The sequence below is a fragment of the Chelonoidis abingdonii genome, chromosome 23, assembly GCF_003597395.2.
Source record: "Chelonoidis abingdonii isolate Lonesome George chromosome 23, CheloAbing_2.0, whole genome shotgun sequence".
In the NCBI taxonomy this organism is placed as follows: domain Eukaryota; kingdom Metazoa; phylum Chordata; order Testudines; family Testudinidae; genus Chelonoidis; species Chelonoidis abingdonii.
The window spans coordinates 5,340,558-5,363,609 of record NC_133791.1 but is presented as its reverse complement, the minus strand read 5'-3'; the positions used below and the strand labels follow the sequence as shown (position 1 = coordinate 5,363,609).

Here is a 23,052-nt window from a genome sequence, read left to right as displayed (position 1 = left end):
TGAAGAGGAAATTTTGTCCCACAGAATGTTTATTACTGGAAATAATGCATACAAAGAAATAATCCTGTTTGATATTTGGATCCCTTGTTGAGTTTGCCAGTCTTACAGTTAGAACCCCCCCCCCCCCATCTTTTTATATTTGTAAACTGAGCAAATGTGATCTCAAATTGAGAGGTGACAAATAGGGAAACCCTGCAAATGCCATATTTCGAGTCATATTACAACTGCACTTTTAGGTAGCCAAACAGTATAGTTTGGAGGAATGGAATAGGGAAATAACTTGGTGCCTATATTTACTTTATCCAGAATCTCAGATCACAAAGCGGATAGCATAGCACGTAGGATTTAATCACCTTTATCCTGAACGTTGCTCATTTGCTGGATGTTCCCAGGGAACAAGGGCTGGGACTGACCCCTCCAGACTCAACCCACTTCTTGCTAATTCCACCTCATCCTTGTTCAGTGCCTCCTCCCAGCCAGACACCCCTTCCCCTAATACTAGGGCCTTAAAGCCCTATAAGCCTAACCCCAGAGCCCAATGCCTAGCCCTGAGCACTAGAGACTGTAACTCCAGTGCCTCGTACCCACCACTCTGCAATCCCACCTCCCAACATTACTGCTGCTCAATCCCTGCACGAAGTACCAGCCTCCAACAGCAGCCAGCCCCTCCTTTCGGAGCGAGCCTCGCCCCATCCTGTCCCCCCACCTTGCCCCGGAAGCGGAAGCAGTTGGCTTTGACTCCGCCATATTGGATGCTGTGGCGGAGGGTGGGGGGGAAGGCGGAAGGAGACACCTGGCACCGGCTGCAGCGGCTCCGGCACCCGTGAGTAGTGGATTCCCCGTCCCTTGGGACAGAGGTGGGAGCGGGGTCCCGTGCCGGGCAGCGGGTGGATGCGGCCTGGGCCCCCGACAGCGGCCGCGGTGCCGGGGGTGGTGAGGTGTCCCCCGGGGCGGGGATTCTCGCACAGGGCGCTGGGACAGCCGGGAGGGGGCGGCAGGAGAGGTGCCGGGGGCAACGGCCCTCGGGGTGTGACTGGAAAGGAGCACGCTGCTCCCTCCGCACGGGAGGGGTTACTCTGTGCATGGGGGTAAGGGAGGCACTGGCAGGGGAGTCTCGGGGTCCTCACCCTGTGCGCCCTCCTAGAGCCGGGTCGGTGATTCTTCTCCCGCTGCCCACAGGGCCCGGTTCTAGTCAGACTTCGGGGGCTCCTGCTCCTTGATCTCCGCTTCAAATGAGCGTTCGCGTTGTTTACTTATCTTTACGGACTCCCCTCTCTCCTGCGTTGCCTCCTTTAATTAGTGTCAAGATTTAACTAACGAACACCCGATGGAGGTTTGTTTATTTCATGACCGTGAGGCTGCAGAGGTATCATAGAGCTGCCGCTTTTATTTGGCTGGGAATGTATTTGTGCATGAGGTAGAAGGGTAGGAACCAAATCTGTTGTAGAAGGAAAACTTGCACTTTGTGGGAAGCAGAAGTAAGCTGCAATGCTTTAAAAAACTTGGGACCAACTGGGCTGCCTTATTCCTTTGGCTGTCCACTGGCCTCTCTAACAGAACATCTTAGGGTATTGCTCATGAAAGTATGTTCTTCTGCAAGCACAGGGAACTGCATCCTTCCCTTAAGTTCTCCTTATTTGCTTGTTTTGTTATTAAGTCAGAAAAATTCCTTAATGTTCAGAGAGTTCTAGCCTATTTACACTGTGCATGCTGTCGGAATAGATGAATGAAATGCCTTCATTACACATAAAATAAAATAAACAAGGAAGAGACCCTGCTTTTTCAGAATTCAGGGATGGATAGTTCTTGCCTAGTAAACCAGAAAATGTAACTTCTTATAACTCGTGAGTGTGTAAGGTTAATATATTTTTCAGGCAGAACAGTAATTTTATAGAGCCATATTTCTTGTTGGTAGCACTCTGTTTAAAACTCTGAACTCTATTAAGTTCATTAGGCTAGTTTCAGTCTGCTCCCTGGCTACTGATTTATTTGCAGTGCTGGATTTTATAACCTCTCACTTTAAGTAAGAGAGGAATTTTGTACTCTGTTATAATGGTGTGTTATCAAAATTAAGCCTTATTTCGAGTTCTCAGATATGAGATCAGAATTAGGTCTGTAATTGTGAATCCTTTTCAAAGCACACTTTTCACAAGACACACTTCTTGCGATACTTAGTCCTGGGGGAATTCCGCACCACTGTGCATATGCAAAATTTATGTCCCCTGCAGACTTCTTTGCTTCCTAGCAGAAAAATGAATTCCTGATGGTGAAGCAAAGGGAAGCCACAAGAGCAGTCATGCAGTCTTCCCAAGCAGTGTATTTCAGGTGCCCAGGGCAGCTGTCAGAGACGTAAAGCACTGTGGGGTGGGGGCGGGACTGGAGAAGACCCAGCTCATGGCTCCTACACTGCGCCCGGCTCAACTGCTAGTCCTGGCTGGGTTAGGGAGGACGGGAGTTTCTCTTCCCTTGGACGGCCTCTGGGGCCAGGTTAGACCAACCCCCAGATTCACTCCACCCCCATCCGCTGCAGGAAGCTTCGCAAACTCCCCCACTTTCTGCACCCATCACTCCTGAGCTGCAGGGGGAGGGATCCCTGTACAGAGAGCTGCTCCCCTATCTGCCCAACCCCCATGCATCCAGACCCCCTCATACACAGACCCTCCCACTGAGCCTCACACCCCACGCTCAGAACCCCCTTGATGAGCCCTACCCCCCTGCACCACCCCGACAAACCACCCAGATCCCCACCCCACCAAGCCCCAACCAACTGCACATGGATCCCCACTCTCCCAACATTTGGACGCCCCACACCCAGACTCACCTGCTGAGCTCTGTTCTTCCTCCTCTTCCCTCCCCCCTCCGCTGAGCCCCAAGCACCTTCACCTGGACCCCCATGCCAAGTCCCATTATCATTGCACACAAAACGTCCCAACAATCCCCTGTGCATCCAGATTCCGTCCCCTTGCACCTGGATCCCTGCTGAGCTACCCGCACCAAGATTGCCCCACACAGAACCCTCTCAACGCACATCTGGATCCCCACACACTAAGCTTCTCCACACTTAGATCCTGCCTTGCTGAGCCTGCCTGCCCACACCTGGTGCACCTGGCATGGAAGGGCAGGGCCCTGGAGTGTTTCTGGGGCAGGCCCAGTCCTTGCGCTGTCAGGGTTGGGTGCAGCCTCATGCTGAGTCTGTGTCCCAGTGAGGAGCTGCACAGTGATCTCCCACCTCTGTGCTGTCAGTGGCCTGTGCTCCCCGATGCCATCTTGGAGCCTCCACATTTATTTGACAAATAAAATGTGCAGAATTTTGAAATATTGTGTGTAGAAACTGTAGTTTTAACCACTAAAGTTCTGTAAGTTTTGAAATATGGCTGCTTGTATCTTTATTAAACATTGTAACACATATAAAGAATATTATGTTACATATTTCAAACCTATGCTGTTGAAAATGCATTGAGAGAGGTTCATAACAACACGAATTAGGAAAATATATTTATTTGGTTTTAAAACTATTAATGTGCTAAAAAAAACTTCAGTGACACTATAGACATTCTGATTATCCCTGGAATAATAATTTCTTTTTAATCAGATGTTCATCCTAGCACTTTTCTTTTTGTAAATTGAATAATAATCACCACTTAATCAGATGTGAAGTTTTTTACTACCCATATTGCAGAACAGAATGCAGAAGAAATCCCCAATCCTGCAAGAACTAGATGTCTTTAACTTCATGCATAAGTGGTCCCATTAATTTCAACAGAACTACTAGGCCATGTCTACACTTACAAGTTTATTGTGGCACAACTGTACCAATACAGCTATGCCACTGTAAGAGCGCTTGTGTAGCTGTGTTATGCCAACAGGAGAGAGCTCTCCTGTGAATATAATAAAACCAGCTCAAGGAATAGCAATAGCTATGTTGGTGTGAGAGCATCTGCCGTGGACGTAGCGCTGTGCACACAAGTGCTTATGCTGACAAAATTTATGTTGCTCAAGGGAGTGTTTTTTCGCGCACCAGAGCGATACAAGTTTTGCTGACATCAGGGTGGATTTGATTTAAATCAAATATATTTAAATCATGATTTAAATCACTAGTCAGGAAGACTCGATTTAATCATGGATTTCTACATAAAAGTGCATTCTTGTTGGTTGTTATAACTTTAATACATATTCTTCACAACTCAGAGGTGTAGGTTTCATTTTTAGAAGTACACACTATAAATTTAAGTGATTTATTTAGAAAAAAAATCAGATTAGTTTTACAGCTATATCAGAAGATGAATGTTTGCTTATTTCATTTACCAGAGATATTTGAAGCAGCTATTTATGAAGCCATTGGGAGGTGACCTATCTCTAATTCAACAGGTTAATCATTTAATATTTGGAGGATTTTCTTGCTATGTTGTATTAGGAAGAGAACATCACCAGACAGACATATATATTGTTTTATTTAACTAAAACAACAACATTTTGTATTCTGGATTTTTTTCTTCAACTGCAAACATAATATTTTAACAAAACAAACATATGAATTTTTTAATTTAGTTAAACATTCAAATTTTTTAAAATCAAGTTTGTTTTTGTTAAAATTGTTTTTAACTTAAATAGTTAAATGAAATATTAATAAAACAAACAAAATTAAATCGACTACGTCAGCCAGGTCAACATGAGAAACTTAAAATATTGGCTTCTGCAGCTAACTCAGTCATCTTCACCTTCATTTTCCTGTTTCTTCATAACCTGGAAAAGAAAAACAAGCTTTCCTGCTTTTTTGGGTCCCAAAGGATTTCTCATTTTGGAATGAATTGGTCTAAAGCAGGGGTCAGCAACCTTTGGCACACGGCCAGGCCAGTTTGTTTACTTGCCGCGTCTGCAGGTTTGGCTGATCGCAGCTTCCATTGTCCGCAGTTCGCCGTCCCAGGCCAATGGGGGCTGCGGGAAGCGGCGCGGGCGAGGGATGTGCTGGCCGCGGCTTCCCACCGTCCCCATTGGCTTGGTACGATGAGCTGCTGCCAGTGGGAGCCGCGATTGGCCGAACCTGCCAACGCGGCAGGTAAACAAACTGACCCGGCCCACCAGGGTGCTTACCCTGGTGAGCCATGTGCCAGAGGTTGCTGACCCCTGGTCTAAAGGAAGACTGTTTTCCTACACTGGCAGAAGAAGCTACTGCTGTTAAAAGTGAGATTATCTCTTCAACAGTTTCTGAATCCAAGTGCTTAAGTGACTTTCACCAGTTCACTGGTGTGACTGTTTTTAAATCATCAGTAGCAAACATGTATTTCTTGAATGGTTCTTATTCCAAAACTGGGTCTCTTTTATGGCCTGCTACCATTATAGGTTTTCCTTTCTAGTGAGAGAATATGACTGGTATGCTAGATCTCAAATCAATGAAGGCTGCACTCGGGAAGACCTCAAGACTTCTGGAATATGCTGTTCAAAGTGTTTCACTTTTGTTTCTACTGCCTATTCCTCTCTTCTCCCGTTTAGCTCCAGACTTCTCCTTGTCCAGATCTATTCCACCCCCAACAGTCTTCTTTATTCATTGAACTTTTTGAAACTTTGCACTTTTAGAGAGAGAGAAGGGATTGACTCTGTGTACACAAATTTGCAGATGGACAATAGGGTTGAGGTCTATTATTTCTCACCTCTTATTTATTTATTTATTTATTTATTTAAAAACATTTTTGCTGGAGACACAAATTTGCAGTTTGAGAACTGAAAAACTAAGCATCTCTGATAGTATCTTCTAGACTGAGCACTGAGTCCCATTGGGTAGATAGAAAGATTAACCTAAATAATCTATACAGAAACCTGTGGAGCCCCATAAAATGGGTTCCTAATCCATGAACTATTAGAACTCATTTACAAAACTTTTCTTGACAATTACATGAATATATTGTCTCATACTATAGAAGTAGAATTTATAATCCCTATTCCATGATGAGATATCTAAAACTGTCTTCAGATAGTATTTTCCCTCAAAAAGCATTTTATCAAAAAAATCATTGATTATTATCCGTCCTGGCCGACAGAAATGTTAGTGTTAACATGGCCCTAGTGTGTGTAACTGTGTGCAGGATTGGGGTTTTAGATTCTATTGCAGATCTGATTTTCCATGTCCCCATTGATGATTGAGTAGAAGCACATAATGAGAATATTAAAGATACTCAAATGAATATTGGTATCATTGACAGAAAGGAAACATTTCTTCCATAATGAAACATTTCCATTGTTGTAGCCATTCTGGTTCTGCTTTAGATTCACTTGGTTTGAAAAAGTTTCAAAATTAATAATAAGGTAGTAGTAACAGAGGAAGTTATGAGTAATAGCATTCAGTTTCTATAATATTTCCTCTTCCCACCCTGTGGAGTTAACTGAAGAGAAAAATTGATTTCCTCTCCTTGGCCCTGGATATTAAAAGGATACTTTTGTATTGTTAAATTTTAGGAGACTTTCTTTGGTATACCTAGGATCGAGGTGGGGCTGGAGTTCTGGATTGTCACTATCAATCCTCTTACTTCTGATATTGTACAGGGACTGCTTCCCATTACTGATTATTGTTCCCATGTAAAAGAGGGATAATACATAACTTTCAGATTTTTACCGTGCGCCCAGAGAGAAATTTAGAGTTATAACATTTTATAAATCTCCAGATTGTCATTAGGACCAAGAGCTTCCTTCCATCTATTTGTCACTATAATGCAGCATTTAATACAATTTACTGGTAATCTTCCTTGGTTTAATAATACTTCACCCATCTGTATTGCTTTAAGATCTTCAGGTGAAAAACAGTCTCTAAATGTTAATTACTATAGAGCTGAAATTGCTCCCATTATCCCATAGAGCAACATAGTCCTGCCCAGAGATGGGAATCCAGGAAGTAGTGTGAGGTATTACCTTTGGTGATGTGGCACATCTGCTGCTCAGATTCCATGTAATTTTGTTTGCAAACTGCGGAGCTTGTTTGTTTTTTAACTGGAGGAGTGGAGGAGAATCCTAAATCCAAAAGTATTTCATTTATTAATACTGTTTTTCACCTGAGTTCTGGGTCCTGTCTTTTACCATGTGAGAGGGAGTAAGGCAGTATGAGATGTTCGTTTTGGCAAAGATATGACAGACAACATCAAATGCTTCAAACGGTACAGGAAAATGTTTCAGTTTAGGTGCTTATGATGCCAGCTCTTGGATGGAACCCAAAGTACAGAAGCCAGAATTGAATTTATCTAAATATGTAGTCACTAATTTTGGAAGGAGGGGGGGTCTTAAATAGGTTTCTTTAATTTTGGTTTTGCAGTTTACCTTTAAAGACTAAAGGTGGTGGGGGTGACGGAGAAGGGTAGTATCACAATACATCATCTCCAGATTATTGTTTCCAGATTATTACTCTGATATTCTGGCATATCAAGGTGAGAATATCACTTAGATCTCTTGCCTCAGTTACTGTTTGTAATTTTTCCTAAAAATGTCTTGGATCCTCTCCCTCCCTTTGTAAAATATATTTAACCCTTCCCTTCCTTGATACTTCCTCTGAAATAGAATGAATGAATGTCCTGTCTTTAAAAATGTTTCACAGAAGATACCTTTTTGTTTCAAACAAGATATCAGATAAGCAAGGGACGAAATCACACACCTGAATGCTGATGCATGTAAAGTGTCTTAAAGTTTCACTATATTAAGTTCTCATTTTTAGTATGTTTTCTGTATAAATGTCTTGTTTTCACAGCAACAATGTCCGAAGGGGACAGTATTGGAGAGTCTGTTCATGGCAAACCTTCTGTTGTGTATAGATTTTTCACAAGACTTGGACAGGTTGGTTTTATATCACTGGATTTGTACAATTTTTTTTTTTTAACTCGTGGCCTTTAGTTGAAGTAAAAGGAATAATTAAGTTACTGAGTACTTCAAACTTATTTTAAGGAAAATGCTTTTTGCTTTTTTAGAAATGGATGGTCTCATAAACATGATGACAAATACATAATTTAATTAATGTCTCTGTCACTATTTGAATGTTTAACAGTATGTATGAATATTTATTACTGCATTAATGCCCTCAGCGTACTAGTTGCTCTCAGATGAATAGACAGAAAGCTTCATGTAACCATAATTAATTCAAGCAATTACTGTTTGCTATTAAAAGCTAAAACTTTACGTATTACTAAACCATGAGTACTTATGTAGATTAGACAAATTTTTAAAAGTGACGTGATTTTTGGATGAACACCTTAAAGAAGCCTTATTTTTTTTCCCCCCTTTTATTGGTGGTTTTCAGCACTTTCTGAACATTTGCTCCCTTTAAGATGTTCAAAGTTAGACACACACATTTGCTAATGGTTTTTAAAACACTTAGAACATAAGCTTTCCAATAGCCATAAAAAATCTTCTTTGTCCTCTGGGTACCTCGGGCTCAAAATCAGATTTTGTAAACAGAAGATTTAAACATAACATTAATGGAAACTTATTTATGAAATTGGAAAAAAAAATTCACTTTCTCTAGTTACAATTTTAAACTGGCAGCCAGTTATACTAGTGCTTAAGAACCAGAAATTGAGTGACTAAAAATGAAAGTGAAATTTGTTAGTAAAATATGACCTAACTGAGTAAAATGTAAGCAAGTAACCAGTCTAAATAGTGCCAAATAAACCTGAATCTTAAAAAATGTTTTTAATCTTTTAAACTATGATATTTAACCAAAAAATGTCCCTTAAAACTTGTGGTCTTTCTGACACTCATTTAGATTACTCTATAATAAACCATATTTGTGTATAAAACATTTTACATTTCATTCTAGATCTACCAATCCTGGTTAGACAAATCTACTCCATATACAGCAGTACGATGGGTTGTAACTCTGGGTCTGAGTTTTATCTACATGATTAGAGTTTATCTACTACAGGTAGGAAAACTAAATGTATTACATTTGTCATGTTGTTTAGAATAACATTGTAACTTTAAAAGGAATACTTTTTTATTAGACTGAATAATCTATTTCACCAAAACACTTGCTAAGAAATATTGAATCATATGGGTCAAAGTGAGAATATTTTAAGTTTACATGCATAGACATGTAATGAAATAATAACTTCAAGATGGAAACAAGTTTGGTAGAATAAGCAGATCCCTTAACTAGCTACTTTCAGTGTCATGAAGGGGTAATAGTCAAGTATATATGCGTGTCTTTTTTTTGGCTTCTCATCTTTTCTCCAGGAAAAGCTTTGGTATGCTTTTTGTGAAGTGAAAGTGCCTTGTTTTTTTCCTCCAATTAATAGCAATAGTAATTTGAGCTGCTAAATATTAATAAACTTCAGGCTGAAACACAGTCTTGAAAAGGATGGTTAAGGTTGGCTGTTTTGTTTTGTAGCAGGAGAAGGTGGGAAGCGCCACTGTTCGGTTCTAATGAAACTGCATAATAAACTTCTTAAAACTCTGTCATTCATGTTTTAGCTTCCTATTTAAACCTTTGCCTCTCATTCAAGTGCCAACATTCCTCTCCTAGTACCGAACCTATGAAGAATTTCTGCATTATCACTGGCAAGCAGCAGACTGCATCTCCACTAACCTGTTTTCTCTATTTTATGCCAATGCAAAATTCAGTTAAGCACTTTAGAACCAGTATTCCCTAAGCAAGAGTGCAATTCTTTTTTTGTTGCTCGGTGATATTCAAAGAGTAACATATTTCTGATAACTTCAGTAGTGTCCCTGTTTGAGTGCTTGACCTTCTAAAGATTAAAACCTCTAAGCCTGAGAACAAAGCCAAAAGTAATTGCAGGAGGCTGTGAAATTGAGTAACAGCATCATAACTACTGGAGCACTTGAACTTTTATGTGAATTTTCTTTGGGTACTTTTCTTCCTGAAAGAACTTCCAGATGATCCAGCCCTGGTTTTCATATATAAAATTTGGCTGCTATTAGCTATATAGCCCATATGCATTAGTATTCCTCTCCTAGGGCGCAGTCTGGGAAATATTTGAAATGGAATGTCCTAAACTCTTACTGAGTTTTGTAGGAATTGGAGGCACTAAGTATCTCGTAGGAGATGATCTGCACCAGTGCCCTCAACTCACATAGAGGTCAACAGGAGCTGATAGTGCTCGGCACTCTGCAAAGTTATATGCCATGTAAACTTAGAATCATTCAAAGGCTAATAAGTTCAAGTGCCTATCTAAAGAATACAATACAATTTATTCTGATATTGCTGCCTTTGGAAAATTTGGAAGACAGTGAATCAAGAGTTGTGGCAATGTTATCTGTATGTTAGAGCTTAATAATTATTATTTTTTTCCTCAGAGGAGGACATATTATTCAGATGTAACTTCTTCAGTTGAAAGAGATTACGCTCTGATAGCCATGCATTGTGATGTAATCCTTAAATGTCTTTAACATTTGTGTTAAACATTTGTGTGCATGCAGTGTAGTTGTAGCCATGTCAGTTCCAGGATATTAGAGAGACGAAGGTGGGTGAGGTACACCTCTACCCTGATATAACGTGGTCGTGAGGAGCCAAAAATCCCTACTGTGTTATATGTGAAACACCGTTATATTGGGGTAGCGGTGGCAGGGCTGCAGTGGAGATTTAAAGAACCCATGACTCCGGCCGCGGGGAACCCCAGGCCCTTTAAATTGCCGGTGGAGCCCCATTTCCTCAGCCCGGGGTAGCGGCAGCAGGCTCCAGTGGTGATTTAAAGGGCCCTGGACTTCCTGCAGCAGCCAGAGCCCTGGACCCTTTAAAGCGCTGTCCGAGCCCTGCTGTCGCAGCCCCGGGGTAGCAGCAGGAGGGCTCCAATGGTGACTTAAAGGGCCCTGGGTTCCCGGCAGCAGCCGGAGCCCTGGACCCTTTAAAGCACCACCGGAACCTTGCTGCTACCATGCTATATGCGAACCCGTGTTATATTGGGCCGCATTATAGCATGGTAGAGGTGTACTATCTTTTATCGGACCGGTTTCTGTTGGTGAGAGAGACAAGCTTTGGAGCCATGTAGAATTCTTCTTCAGCTCTGTGTGGCTCAAAAGCTTGTCTCTCTCACCAACAGAAGTTGGGCTGATATTACCTCACCCACCTTGCCTCTCTAATGTGTTGTCGTACAAACTGACAACTATTTCTAGAAATAACTGTATGTGCTGTCAGAGACTTGTTAGACTATTGTTCCCAGTATAGTTTATTTGCTGCAAGTAACTCTGTTACTAACACACTTTGCATGAACGCTAAAATAGAAGTCTAGGACAATTATATTTGATCTTATAACAACAAGATTTAAGGGACTTTATTTTACTTATTTTCTTATCAAATTTTTCTGGAAATGGTCTATTGCAAATTGCCCTCTCCAGTTTAAGCTGCTGGAACAGATCTCTGCTATATTGTAACTTCCTTAATTCCTTATTTTAATGATGTATTTCTCAATATTCCTCTCCTTAGACAAAATGCATTATGCCTGCATCTTATCAAAAATTAGATTTTCCTTAAAGGGACACAGTTGGCTTAAAAATAATTATTTTTAAAGTGGCAGATATCCTTTTCCATTAGTAAACACCATAGATTCTTAAACCTGCAAGGACTGCAAAAATATTATCATTCTTGTGGTTGTGTACTTTTTGTGCTTCTCTGAACTTGGACAAAGAAACTGAATGTTGTATTTTGCTTACTAGTTTAAGTCTCACTACACTCTACATCCTAAGCGTCTTCTTGCAATTAAATAACATCATAAAATCTTTACTGCTGTTACGCTTTATAAAAATTTAATTTACAAAAACTAAACTAAATTTCAAGCCTAACTACACTTGCAGATTTTTCCTGCTTTGCTTACATGCCCTTTAATTCCTTTAGTCATTCTTTTACAAAGCTGTAAGTGAAAGTAGCTAGAAACATTCCATAGTAAATTTTTAGCTTACTCTGTTATAGTAAGAAACACTGGACAAAAAGGGCAGTTGGCAATTGGATCAGATCAGCATGGGTGGTTTTTACCTATTCACACAGTCTAAATACTTGGGTTTCATGCAAGTGGAGTGTCTTTTACCCATTGTACATCAACTGTTTTAAAACTGAGTCCAGAAAACTTGTCACTTGCAAATAAAAAAGTAATTAAGGAAGAAACCAAAAACAGGTAAAACAATTTCTGCTAGTCTTGATAAACAAGTATTTGAAGCTATTTTCTAAGAAGTTTTCAGTCTGACTTTTTTTTTTGGTTTTTGTTCTTTCCTAGGGTTGGTACATCGTGACGTATGCCTTGGGAATCTACCACCTAAATCTCTTCATAGCTTTCTTGTCGCCAAAGGTAGATCCTTCTCTAATGGAAGACTCAGGTATAGTGGACATTACTCTCATTACTATAATTTTGAACATAAACTGTTTTCCAAATCACTTAACCAGTTTCATCTATCTTCACATGAACCCTTTTTTGAGGTTCAAACAGAGGCACAGAGGACCTGTCTACACAGGCAAAACTGAGCTGAATTCAACTGAAAACAAACAGTTCTTAACGTCTGTGTAAATACATCATTATTTTATACTGGTTGTGGTAGGCTACCACATGACCCACTTTCTAAAAGATATTAACATCTGTGTAGACACAGTTTAAGGTGGGGGTGGGATTTTGTAATCAAGTAAGATTAGTTAAATTGAAAAACACATCTCCTTTAACTCATTTAGATGTAAGTAAAAAGTTATTGCCCTAAAATCCCAAAGCCAGTATGTCAGATGAGAATAGAATCCGAGTCCTGACTCCCAGCCCTGCACTTCAACTACGTGACAACAAAAGCTTTTGAATAACTTCAGTTATTTGTTAGAGTCCAAAACCACAGCATGTACATTGAATGTTATATGAAGACATTGTAATTGGGAATTAAATAGATTTTTCTCCTATAGGTTATTCCTTGACATTGCTTATAAGTGGTGGCATATGTAGATGTGTTAACATGTCTGTTCCCAACCAAATGCACATTGGGGCTTTAATGTAGCCTCAGATTTTACCTTTCAGTCTGTTTATGGTATCTGTTTTAGGATATTTTAAAATTACTTCTCGAGTGAAAAATATTTTTGAAGGCTGGAACTAGGTTAGATATTGCATAATGGTCTGGACTTTTCTGGAGATCTGGGTTCAGATGTGGTATCACTCTCAAAACAAATATTATTTGATCAAGCATTAGCAACTCGTCCTTCCATGATCAATTTTACCCAAATAAGAAACTTGAACTCTTGCAAGGAGCTCTTGTATCCTGGAGATAGGCTTTGTATATAATAGTGACAGTAGGAAAGAACAGAATATTTACTAGACTGATTGATTAAGGGATGATTTACCTTAAAAGATTGATTTTTATTTGTTTTTTGTTTTTTTCGTCCAGATGATGGTCCTTCATTACCCACAAAACAAAATGAGGAATTTCGACCCTTCATTAGAAGGCTGCCAGAGTTTAAATTCTGGTGAGTGGATACATGTGCCCATTCTCTTAAAAATAAAAAGCATTTACATGAATGTGTTAAATAAGTCACTTCCAGTGTGTGGAAGGGATTAATTATGTAATTTATTTTTAAGGCATTCTGCTACTAAAGGCATCCTTGTTGCAATGGTATGTACATTCTTTGAGGCTTTCAACGTTCCGGTATTCTGGCCAATCCTTGTGATGTACTTCATTATGCTATTCTGTATCACTATGAAGAGACAAATCAAGGTAATGTGCTGAGATTGGATTGAATCTTCTTGAAGATGATAAAATGTCACTGCTTAAGAGTGTCTTTCCCTGTTGTCAGCCAAATGATCACCGTGGATGTTTATCTGTGTGTATATATAGTATGGCCAATATTTTTAAACTTAAATACCTAAGTGTAGGCACTTCTCAGCACAAACTGTAACTGGAAATATAAATGCTCAATACTCCTGAAAATCAAATCCATTTAGACACCTAGATATCAAATTGTTAGCCCACTTATGTTAAATCTGAATCCTTTGAAGAATGATCAGCATATCTTCTGAAGTAGTAAATTTGGTGTTTATAATGGATAATATGCACCATTCATCCATGGCATTTCTGCAGCATAATGTGCAAAGCAGACTACTGGGATCAAATTGGTGATGGGTGTTGTGAAAAACTTGGCATTTTTAAAAAGACAGACACAGAAAAGTATACAGGTTGGTTTTGATACATTTTTCTATAGCTTGTTGGCTTGTAAATGGAGATTAAAAATAAAGATTTTGAAAATGTCTCATTCTGAATTTTGAAGTAGTATATTTTGATTCATGGTTGTAAAGTGAGGACTAGGGGATTTACATTAATACATTTATGCTGTTTAATCCTTTAATGATTAACCATCTTGACCATTCTATACTTTTTTTTGTAAAGTTCGAGGGTCAAACTCTCAAACAACCCCATTTAAAGTGTCCAGTGTCATATATACTAATAAATAATACAGAAAAAGTGCCATTTAAATCTTTTGTGTAGCTTGAGACTGAAAATGGCATCTTACATTGTTGAAGTTAAACAAACATTGTAGACCTTATCAGTTGTAAATTAGTGATTATACTGAAGAGCTTTGTGTATTGTGACTTAAACTGCATATTATGGTGTTTTGATAGAAATATTAGATCTGTCAAACAGTTCTGTTCAGCAACTAAACTGATGTCTTTTTGTTTACAGCATATGGTAAAGTACAGGTATATACCCTTCACACATGGCAAGAGGAAATACAAAGGGAAGGAAGACATGGGAAAGACCTTCGCTAGCTAGAAGTTGAATTGAGCCTGTTGGCTGACTCTACATATAAGTACAAGAACAGTTTTGAGCCATTGTAACAATGCCTTTTTTCTTCATATAAAGTAATTAAGAGGGTGGTGACAAAGCAGTTGAATTTTCATTTTAAGAGGATGTTTCTATTTTTTGTCTGAAATATCAGTTTCTTGAACAAACTGGCATTCTAACCAAATTGCATTGGGTTAATTTATCTTTGATAACAAGTTGGAGAGTCTTTGGTATCCCATTGATTTGGGATCATGTGTTGCTTTCAAGGTCCATTGCAATCATTGTGGCATTGGGGAGGCTAATGGCTACAATTAGGCTTTTTTACATAGTGTTCCTGTCCAGTATGACCCTGAAATGCTGTGCACATATGTGGAGGAAAATAGTAAGTTGGCACACATGATGCTGTTGTCTGCTTCATAATTGTGTGCTAAGTTCATACACGGGTCTGATAGGCCTTAATATATGCAGAATTTCAGCCGACAAGGTACATGCATGGTATCACTGGAGTGTAACCAAGTTAGTAAAGAGTAGATAGGTGTTTTTTTTACAAAGAAATCCTAAATTCTGTTTTTTGCAGAAGGGAAATAAAGATTACTATACTCATAAGGAAACTTATTTGTGTTAGGTTCTAATGCCAGTTTCGCCATTGCATCTCATGACAGATGCTGAAATTGGGCTCATTCATAATGTCTCAAAACTTTGTTCTTAAACTATCATGATTTCTTTTGAGGGCCTGGAATTATAAATATATATATTTTAATTGTTATTAGTTGGAGAATATTTTGACTTGTTTCTTTGATACTTAAGGGTTTTTTTGGATTTACTTAAGTTTGCTTCATGCAGCCCCTTAAGAACACACCCAAACTGGCCATAGCAGACAAACGTTGTGGATTTTAACAGCTTTTCATTTTCTATGAAAAATATAGAAATAAATGACCTGCATGTAAACTTTTTGATGTGATACAGCTACAATTTTATTAAGTGACTTTTTAATTCCAAACTTTATTAAAAGACAGTTGTCCCCCTTTCTTGTTTTAGTCATCTTTACATGAAATATATTGGGCTAATAATATTTATAGATCTGACATTTTAAATGGTGTCAACGCTTACATTGTCCTCTTTTTAGTCAAATAACACATTTACTTAGTTCTTAAGAGTTTATTCAGTTGAATTATATTTCAGGTGCTAGGATGAGACGTCCTTTGAATGCACTACATAGTGTAGCGGCAGCTTCAATAGATTCTTACTATGGAACGCGTACAAAGGAACTCATGTTTGCTTGTGCAGAATGAAAAAGTCAATAGGAAACCCTGTACACCATTAATTAGATTCAGCCTGCTGTAATCTTGAAATGTCCTATGGTTTTTTAACTAGCATTGTGGAAAACAGTGTGTGTGTTTTTTGTTTTTTTTATAAAGTAAATTTGTTCAATCTAAAGTTTCATGCAAACGTGATTGAAAAATACCATATAACCATAAGCCCTTATCAAATGCCAATCATGAACACTGTTGCTGCCAAGAAAAACTAAAAGCCCTGCGTTTAAGACACTGCCTTACAATTTGCTGTCAGTTTTTGTAGTTTCACTTCTGCCTGTGCCTGCAAATCAGGGAGATATGTAAAAATAGTAATTATCTTTGTATTCATTTACCTACAGAATTATTGGAGGCACAAAATAAGTGGCTGGTTGACTCCCTTTCAGCATCAAGCCTTAAAGGTGAATTAGAGACTTATCTATTAAAATTGTAAAAAAGGAATATGCTTGTAATTGCAGATTTGAAATATAGTTCCTTTGCTCAGCTGCTGTTTTTCTCTCAGTGGCAGCTCATGATCAATACCTTCTTCTTATTGTTGTAGGTAGGAGTAGCTTGCCCCCTATGCATTGAAATTTTAATGATGTTCAAATAATAAGTATTATCCATGCCCAGGCATGAACAAGTCTAGAACATGGTTTCTCTTAAAAATAACAAAAACACACCACCTGTGCAATGGTTAACTGTTCTAAACTGTTTAAGAAGGCATCTTCTTAAACCACTTCTAAATGTTTTCTTAGTGTTAAGTTATATGCCTTCATCAATTATGGCTGAAGAGACCTAGATCTTGACAGATTCAAGAATAACTTTCTAGTGCAGATTGCATTGCAACTGCCTTCTTTCTTGGCAGCATTATCCAAGTTCTACCATCAGTAATAGCTTGCTACATGTTTCCATGTGTAATTGTGTTGACAAGGATCTCTAAAGCTGCATATGCCTTGAGTCCTGGCTCAGGCCACCTTTCTCCCTTTACTGTATTGACAGTTAAGTTCAGGTGGGGTTTTCCTAGGAAGCCTTTGATATGAAAGGTGGGAGGGTAGGGATAGGGTATTTCATGTCTCTCACTTATCCAGCAGAGTTAAGTGTCTTGTTCTTCTGCATATAGCAGTACCTATCTCTTCTTTCAGGCTTTCTGTAGGAACCTAACTGTGTGGGAGTTTGTAGAGAGAGGTTGTCCACAACTCTTGCTATATGTTGCCTATATGGCCAGGACCTCTGCAGTATAGTTATTTTAACAGAAGTGCTCTTAACTTAGTATGGATTCAAGATCTAATAAGGTATTTTCCAAGGCTTTCTTTTAACCTTTAGATGCTTCAGTGAAAAGCTTATTTTTAAGTAGTTTGTTATGCATGTCAAAGACTTGATGAATTCTGGATTTTTTTCCCTCAGAGCATGTGAATAGCAATCTGAGTTGTACCTTTAGCTATCATGCAAGAGCAGAAAGATGAACCACAATGTTTGATTATGTTTTTCATCCCAAAACACTTGTTTTTTGGATATTTGAATCACTAATGGTTCCTGGAAAAAAAATCTTAAGCAGTGATGCTTTTGTAAACATCCCTCTTCATTTGTGCTGTAAAACGTGTAATCAGCAGAGTTGATAGTGCTATTGCCAAAAGGTTCTGGGTAGGAGTGTGAGGTTTACTAATCTTGTATTTTGGGCAATGGAAGATACCACTGCAGTCTGTATGTATATATAATGAATTAATATAAATTCTTCATGATTATTACAGGAAGTGTCCTTTACTGAACTTGTTCCTGCAACTGTACATTCAGTGAGTGGTTTTAAAACTTAGTGTATACAAAAGCATTCTATATGCTGTGTAAAACAATCTAATTTAAATTGCTAGACTATTTTAAATGTGATAATAGGGATTGACAGTATTGTGCTGTAGCAGTGAGAAACAACAAACTAAGTGGTACATAAATTAACCTGATCTTCAGCACTTTTCACTGTAGTGTTCAGTTTACATCAGCAGTTACATGTGCAAGGTGTGCTCATGTTCTATTGGAATTTGAGATTAAATTGAAGCACAGAAGTTTTACTGTTAACCCAAATTATGCTGTAAAAATAGAATGGTGCTGTTAGGATTCATATTTCTTATGAGAATTTCCACTGCCATTAGTCATAACTCTAATTTCTTCTACTCTAAGCATATGCACGCATACTATTTCCACCTGAAGCTTCAGCAGGGACTGTTGTAGTTTTAGGAGAACAGGAAGGGAGCAAAGATCCAACATTTATATGTAAGTCTTAATCCTAAAACTTCCATAATACTAAAAGCATGCCACGAAAGGCTGTTTGGATTTAAGTCCTCCCACAGTATTTGCAACTAACAGCAAGGGCAATAGTCTAATTCTCTTCATTGTTCAAAGTGAAATGCAGACAAACAGCATAAATAAGGTTAGCACTTGCTCTAAGCAATTTTTGGGAATAGTGTTTAACATGGCAGGTCAAGGTCTGAGGTACAAGACAAGGCAGTAGACCAAAGTACGTTAAGTTTATTTTGTAACAGGAATGAGATGCATCACCTTTTACTGCTTGTACAAAACAGTTAAGTTTTATAAAAAGATTTAGGCTCAAAATAAAGTTTTGCTTGTGGATTAAGCCAAACTGTATTATGGCTTTGCTGGCTGATAAAGATAAAGCAGCCTGGGATCTTGTCAGGGACAACAGCAGTGGCTTGATACAGTTATCGATAATGCCGCAGATAGATCAGTTTCTGAGGATGAAATTTCTCTCTGCATAATGGACACTCCGCCTACAAAAGGGAAAGATTAAGTTACCAAATGTTAATAAGCCAAAAAAAAAAAATTAAACACAAGCAAATTGGAGGAATCTAGACAAAAATGAGTAGCCCTACCTAATTCTAAACACTAATCTTTCCTTCTGTCTAGTTTTTAGGGCAAGGTTAACTGTATAAAGCACTATCCTCTATTGAAATTAATTGCCCTAATTTAAATGACAATGTTTTATTAGTACAAGAAATGACCTTACTAAGCTTTATAATGCATGGTTAATGAACAAGCTGTACATTACAATGGTCCCTCAAGGTGAACCTTTACTAGCTGTGTAGACAATAAAACCCTCTTCTGATACTGCTACAAGGAAGAACACATGCAGGAGAACTTACTTGGTTTGGGCAGTAAGCGTCACATTAAATAAAAACGCTCAAAAGGGTGACTAATGTTAAATGCCGCCTTCTGAGAACTTAAACCAAAGTCAAGCCACTGCTAAAGGTAGAAGTGGTACACCATTTATCTCCCCTCTGAGAATTAAGGTTCTCTGGTACAACATGGAAGGGAAGACCACCTAGATTAGGTGAGAGGCCAGTGGTTTACACAAGTGCTCCAGCTGACTCATAGCTATAGCTGAGAAGACTGAAGTGATCCTTTCTGTTTCTATAATACGAAACAGATTTCCCTGGTTTTCCTATGTCAAATGAAAGACCCAATATTACCCAAATAACAGTATTTTCCAACAAGTTAAACCATATGGTGTCTTTTTTTTGGCTGTTCAGCTAGCTTGTAGGTCTCTAGTTCTCAGCTAGGCAGGATCACTTTTATCTGCATTCTTTAGCTCCACAAGCATGAGAGAGAAAAATACTTGTTATATAAACAGGTTGCTGGTGCTTCATGAGCAATGAGATCTTAATTCAGCTATTCATATAAAGAAAATATTGCATAGGAAAATGTTCATTAAAAGAGACTCAGGTAGTTAAAAAGCAATTTACTCATTCTGAAATGAAAAATTTGCTCCATTATTTCAGTTATTATGAAAGGTAGCTTTCAGATCTCAAGGTAAATTTGTAGTTGCTGGTGATGACAAGTGGAAGCTATTACTAAAATATTAAAGCAAAATCAAGTTAGGATTCTTTCAGTTGCACAATACATATAGCTCAACTAGGAGTAGTATATACACATGTGCAATACAAAGGAGTTAGAAATGCAAAAGTTAAAGTTCTTATAGCAACAGAGGGTTTTTGCATTCCTAAATTACCCACTACTTTATTTAAGCACTGGCTGCTATGTAAATGTAGTTACTTTACAGCAGTGGCTCTTAAGTTTTTGTACTGGTGACCCCTTTCACATAGCAAGCCTCTGAGTGTGACTCTCCCCCCCCCATAAATTAAAAAACACTTTTTAATATATTTAACATTATTATAGATGCTGGAGGCAAAGCAGAGTTTGGGTTGGAGGTTGACAGCTCACAACTCCCCATGTAATCACCTTGCAACCCTCAGAGGTCCCAAACCCCAGTTTGCGAACCCCTGCTTTACAGGTTTGGGCTTTTAAAAACCAAATTGCTGCAGAGTTGTATTTAAATGGTTGCAAACTACAGAGGCAAAGACTTACAGAAGCTACTGTACAAGCACGTGAAGATTAAAGAAAATGGAGTGTTCCAATATAAAGCTACAGAAAGCACTAACATGTGACCCTGGAGGTTCTGTAACAGCCCTAAATGATGTCAGCTGAGGTTACATGCATGTGAGTACTGCCACCGGCTGAGGCAGATTGTTCCTACAGTGTTAGGCCAGATTCCTGTCCCTTTAAGATGAAGAATTTTTGTGCCATCTACAAGCTCGAGTCAACCTCCTCCTGTGGGCAGAACAGTTCCCCGCTGGGAAGTCCATCAAAAGCAGTCCCTCAAGTAGGCTACTACTGCAACACTATGGCTTGTCCTCCAAGACTAAGATCACTAATTCCAGACTTGAAATGTCCACTTGACTACAAACTAATTCCCTTCTATACACTAAAATACCTTCCCTCATAGCACGATGTTCAAGATAATTTTATTTGTAGCTGTACGTGAACTCAAGACTTATCTTATTCACTTAAATTTTCTTCAAGGAGTGCTCTCAAGTAACTTACACCCAGACTTTGTTCAGTGTGTTATGCCAGTTTACTTATTCAGAATCTTACAATGTAGAGCTATTGATGTTTGGTTTTTCAATCAGTGATGCAGTCAGAAGGCCAGTAGAGAAAGTTATGCGCCATATATTAGCCAGACTGCTTGAACCATCTGAACATTCCAGGCAGCTTATTGCTTGAGATCCATCATCTTTGGATTTCACTCAGATCTTGTCTTACAAGTGCCATACCTTTTTTTTTTTTTTTTTGCCATCCATTTAAAAGAAGAAAATACATGCTAATGCACTAAGCTGCAAAATTTTAAAGAGATGGATCCTTAGCTAATAGCTATTGAGTAGTAAACATGAACTAAATAGTCTAGGCAAAGGAAAGTTCATGCAAGATGGCTCTCTCACACTGGCTATCACTTTTGCTAGGGTACTGAGCTCAGACACTAAAACCATAATTAGTGCAGGCACAAGGGAAACATTTGCAGACCCACAACACATGAAAATCTGTGGCAGAATTAATGTAAGCATCCATGGAAGTGCTGAAGTTTGCATAGTGTTTGCTCTCAAGATAGAAAAACTTAGTTATCTTCTACCCTTTCCTGGTTAAGATGTCAAGAGGATGAGAAGTTGACCAAGTCTATAGTAGTCTGGAATCACTTAGCTTCCAAATATTTGGTAATATACAAATTTGATCAGAAATACTTTACATTTATTTACTTGATTCAAAGTAGGTTGTAACATGGACTTCAAACCTAAGGAGGCATTTGTTAGACCTATTTCAGTGTGAAATACTACTCACTAAGCTGTCTAGGGAAAGATGCTAGTCCATAGTATGCTTTGTAGAAAGCATGTCTTTGCCTATTGATTTAAAAGGGCCTCTAATGTGCCACCTACTATCAGGTATGTGGGTATCTAGATCTTTGTATTTACAGCTGATTGAAGGTGCAAACGTAGAAGTCCTCTGAACAAGTTTTGGTGTTTGGGTTTCACTCTCCATTTTGGACTCTAGGTGTATGATACTGAAATTGCCAGTAGGCTATTGAGTGAACTTGGCATCTAGGAATTTCACCAGCCTCAAACATCAAGTAGGAAAGCTTAGACTTGTAGGTAGTGAAGTGTTGGATGTACAGTAAAAGCGAACTCAGTTGCAGGAAAAGAGGGGGGATACAAATGAGTTACCATTTTTCTGTTTTGGAAGAGTTGCTCAGTTATATATGCTCCACAGTCATAAAGGGTCTAATAAGGTTTGAAAAGGAATGCACAAACAATGTGATTCATGATACCATACTGGATCATGCTGAGGGTTAAACTTTCATCTACTGTAAGCAGGTACAGCTCCTATGGTATCTGTGGATGGCACCTGCTTACAGCTGGGCTGAATTTGGCTTTTTGAGTCAGAAGTGCTAACACTTAGAGGCACTTCTTCCATGGATAATCTGGGGTTGAGTGATGATTATGTAAAAAGTGCTCAGTCAAATACCTGGACCTGAAAGGCATACTTTCCTATATGATCAACTTAGCTGCAGCACTGCATTTTCCACCAGGTCTGATGCTCTGGCAGCTCATTACTTGTAGTGTGCATACACATAGGGTAGGAGATAATTGTATTCCCCTTCTGAAACTTGGTGGGATAATACACATGATTGGAATGTTGGTGTGGATGGGTATAGTTTGCTCAGGAAGGACAGACAGGGGAAAAAGGGAGAAAGTGTTGTGTTATATATTAAAAATGTACACACTTGGACTGAGGTGGAGATAGACATAGGAGACGGAAGTGTTGAAAGTCTCTGGGTTAGGATAAAAGGGGTAAAAAAACAAGGGTGATGTCATGCTAGGAGTCTACTACAGGCCACCTAACCAGGTGGAAGAGGCTTTTTTTAAACAATTAACAAAATCATCCAAAGCCTCAGATTCGGTGGTGGTGATGGGGGACTTCAACTATCCAGATATATGTTGGGAAAATAACACCGTGGGGCACAGACTATCCAATAAGTTCCTGGACTGCATTGCAGATGACTATTTCAGAAGGTTGAAAAAGCTACTGGGGGGAAGCTGTTCTAAACTTGATTTTAACAAATAGGGAGGAACTCATTGAGAATTTGAAAGTAGAAGGAAGCTTGGGTGAAAGTGATCATGAAATCAGAGTTTGCAAT

General features: G+C 38.8%; 2 protein-coding genes across 5 annotated transcripts in view; one reads left to right on the top strand and one right to left on the bottom strand.

Annotated features, from left to right (window-relative positions):
* Window positions 1-730: 730 nt before the first annotated feature.
* Window positions 731-15,755, top strand: RER1 (retention in endoplasmic reticulum sorting receptor 1). Its single transcript, XM_032783553.2, has 7 exons — window positions 731-823; window positions 7,727-7,812; window positions 8,792-8,896; window positions 12,198-12,297; window positions 13,336-13,414; window positions 13,527-13,662; window positions 14,626-15,755. The coding sequence occupies exons 2-7, from the start codon at window positions 7,732-7,734 to the stop codon at window positions 14,713-14,715; spliced, it is 591 nt and encodes a 196-aa protein (XP_032639444.1). The 5' UTR covers window positions 731-823; window positions 7,727-7,731; the 3' UTR covers window positions 14,716-15,755.
* Window positions 15,756-18,519: 2,764 nt separating this feature from the next.
* Window positions 18,520-23,052, bottom strand: part of PEX10 (peroxisomal biogenesis factor 10) — an 18,556-nt gene continuing 14,023 nt past the window's right edge. For all 4 annotated transcript variants that reach the window (XM_032783552.2, XM_032783548.2, XM_032783549.2 and 1 more), the window contains one exon: window positions 18,520-18,799. In XM_032783552.2, coding sequence (XP_032639443.2) covers window positions 18,731-18,799 — 69 coding nt within the window. In that variant the 3' untranslated portion in view covers window positions 18,520-18,730. The remainder of the gene's footprint in view (window positions 18,800-23,052) is intronic.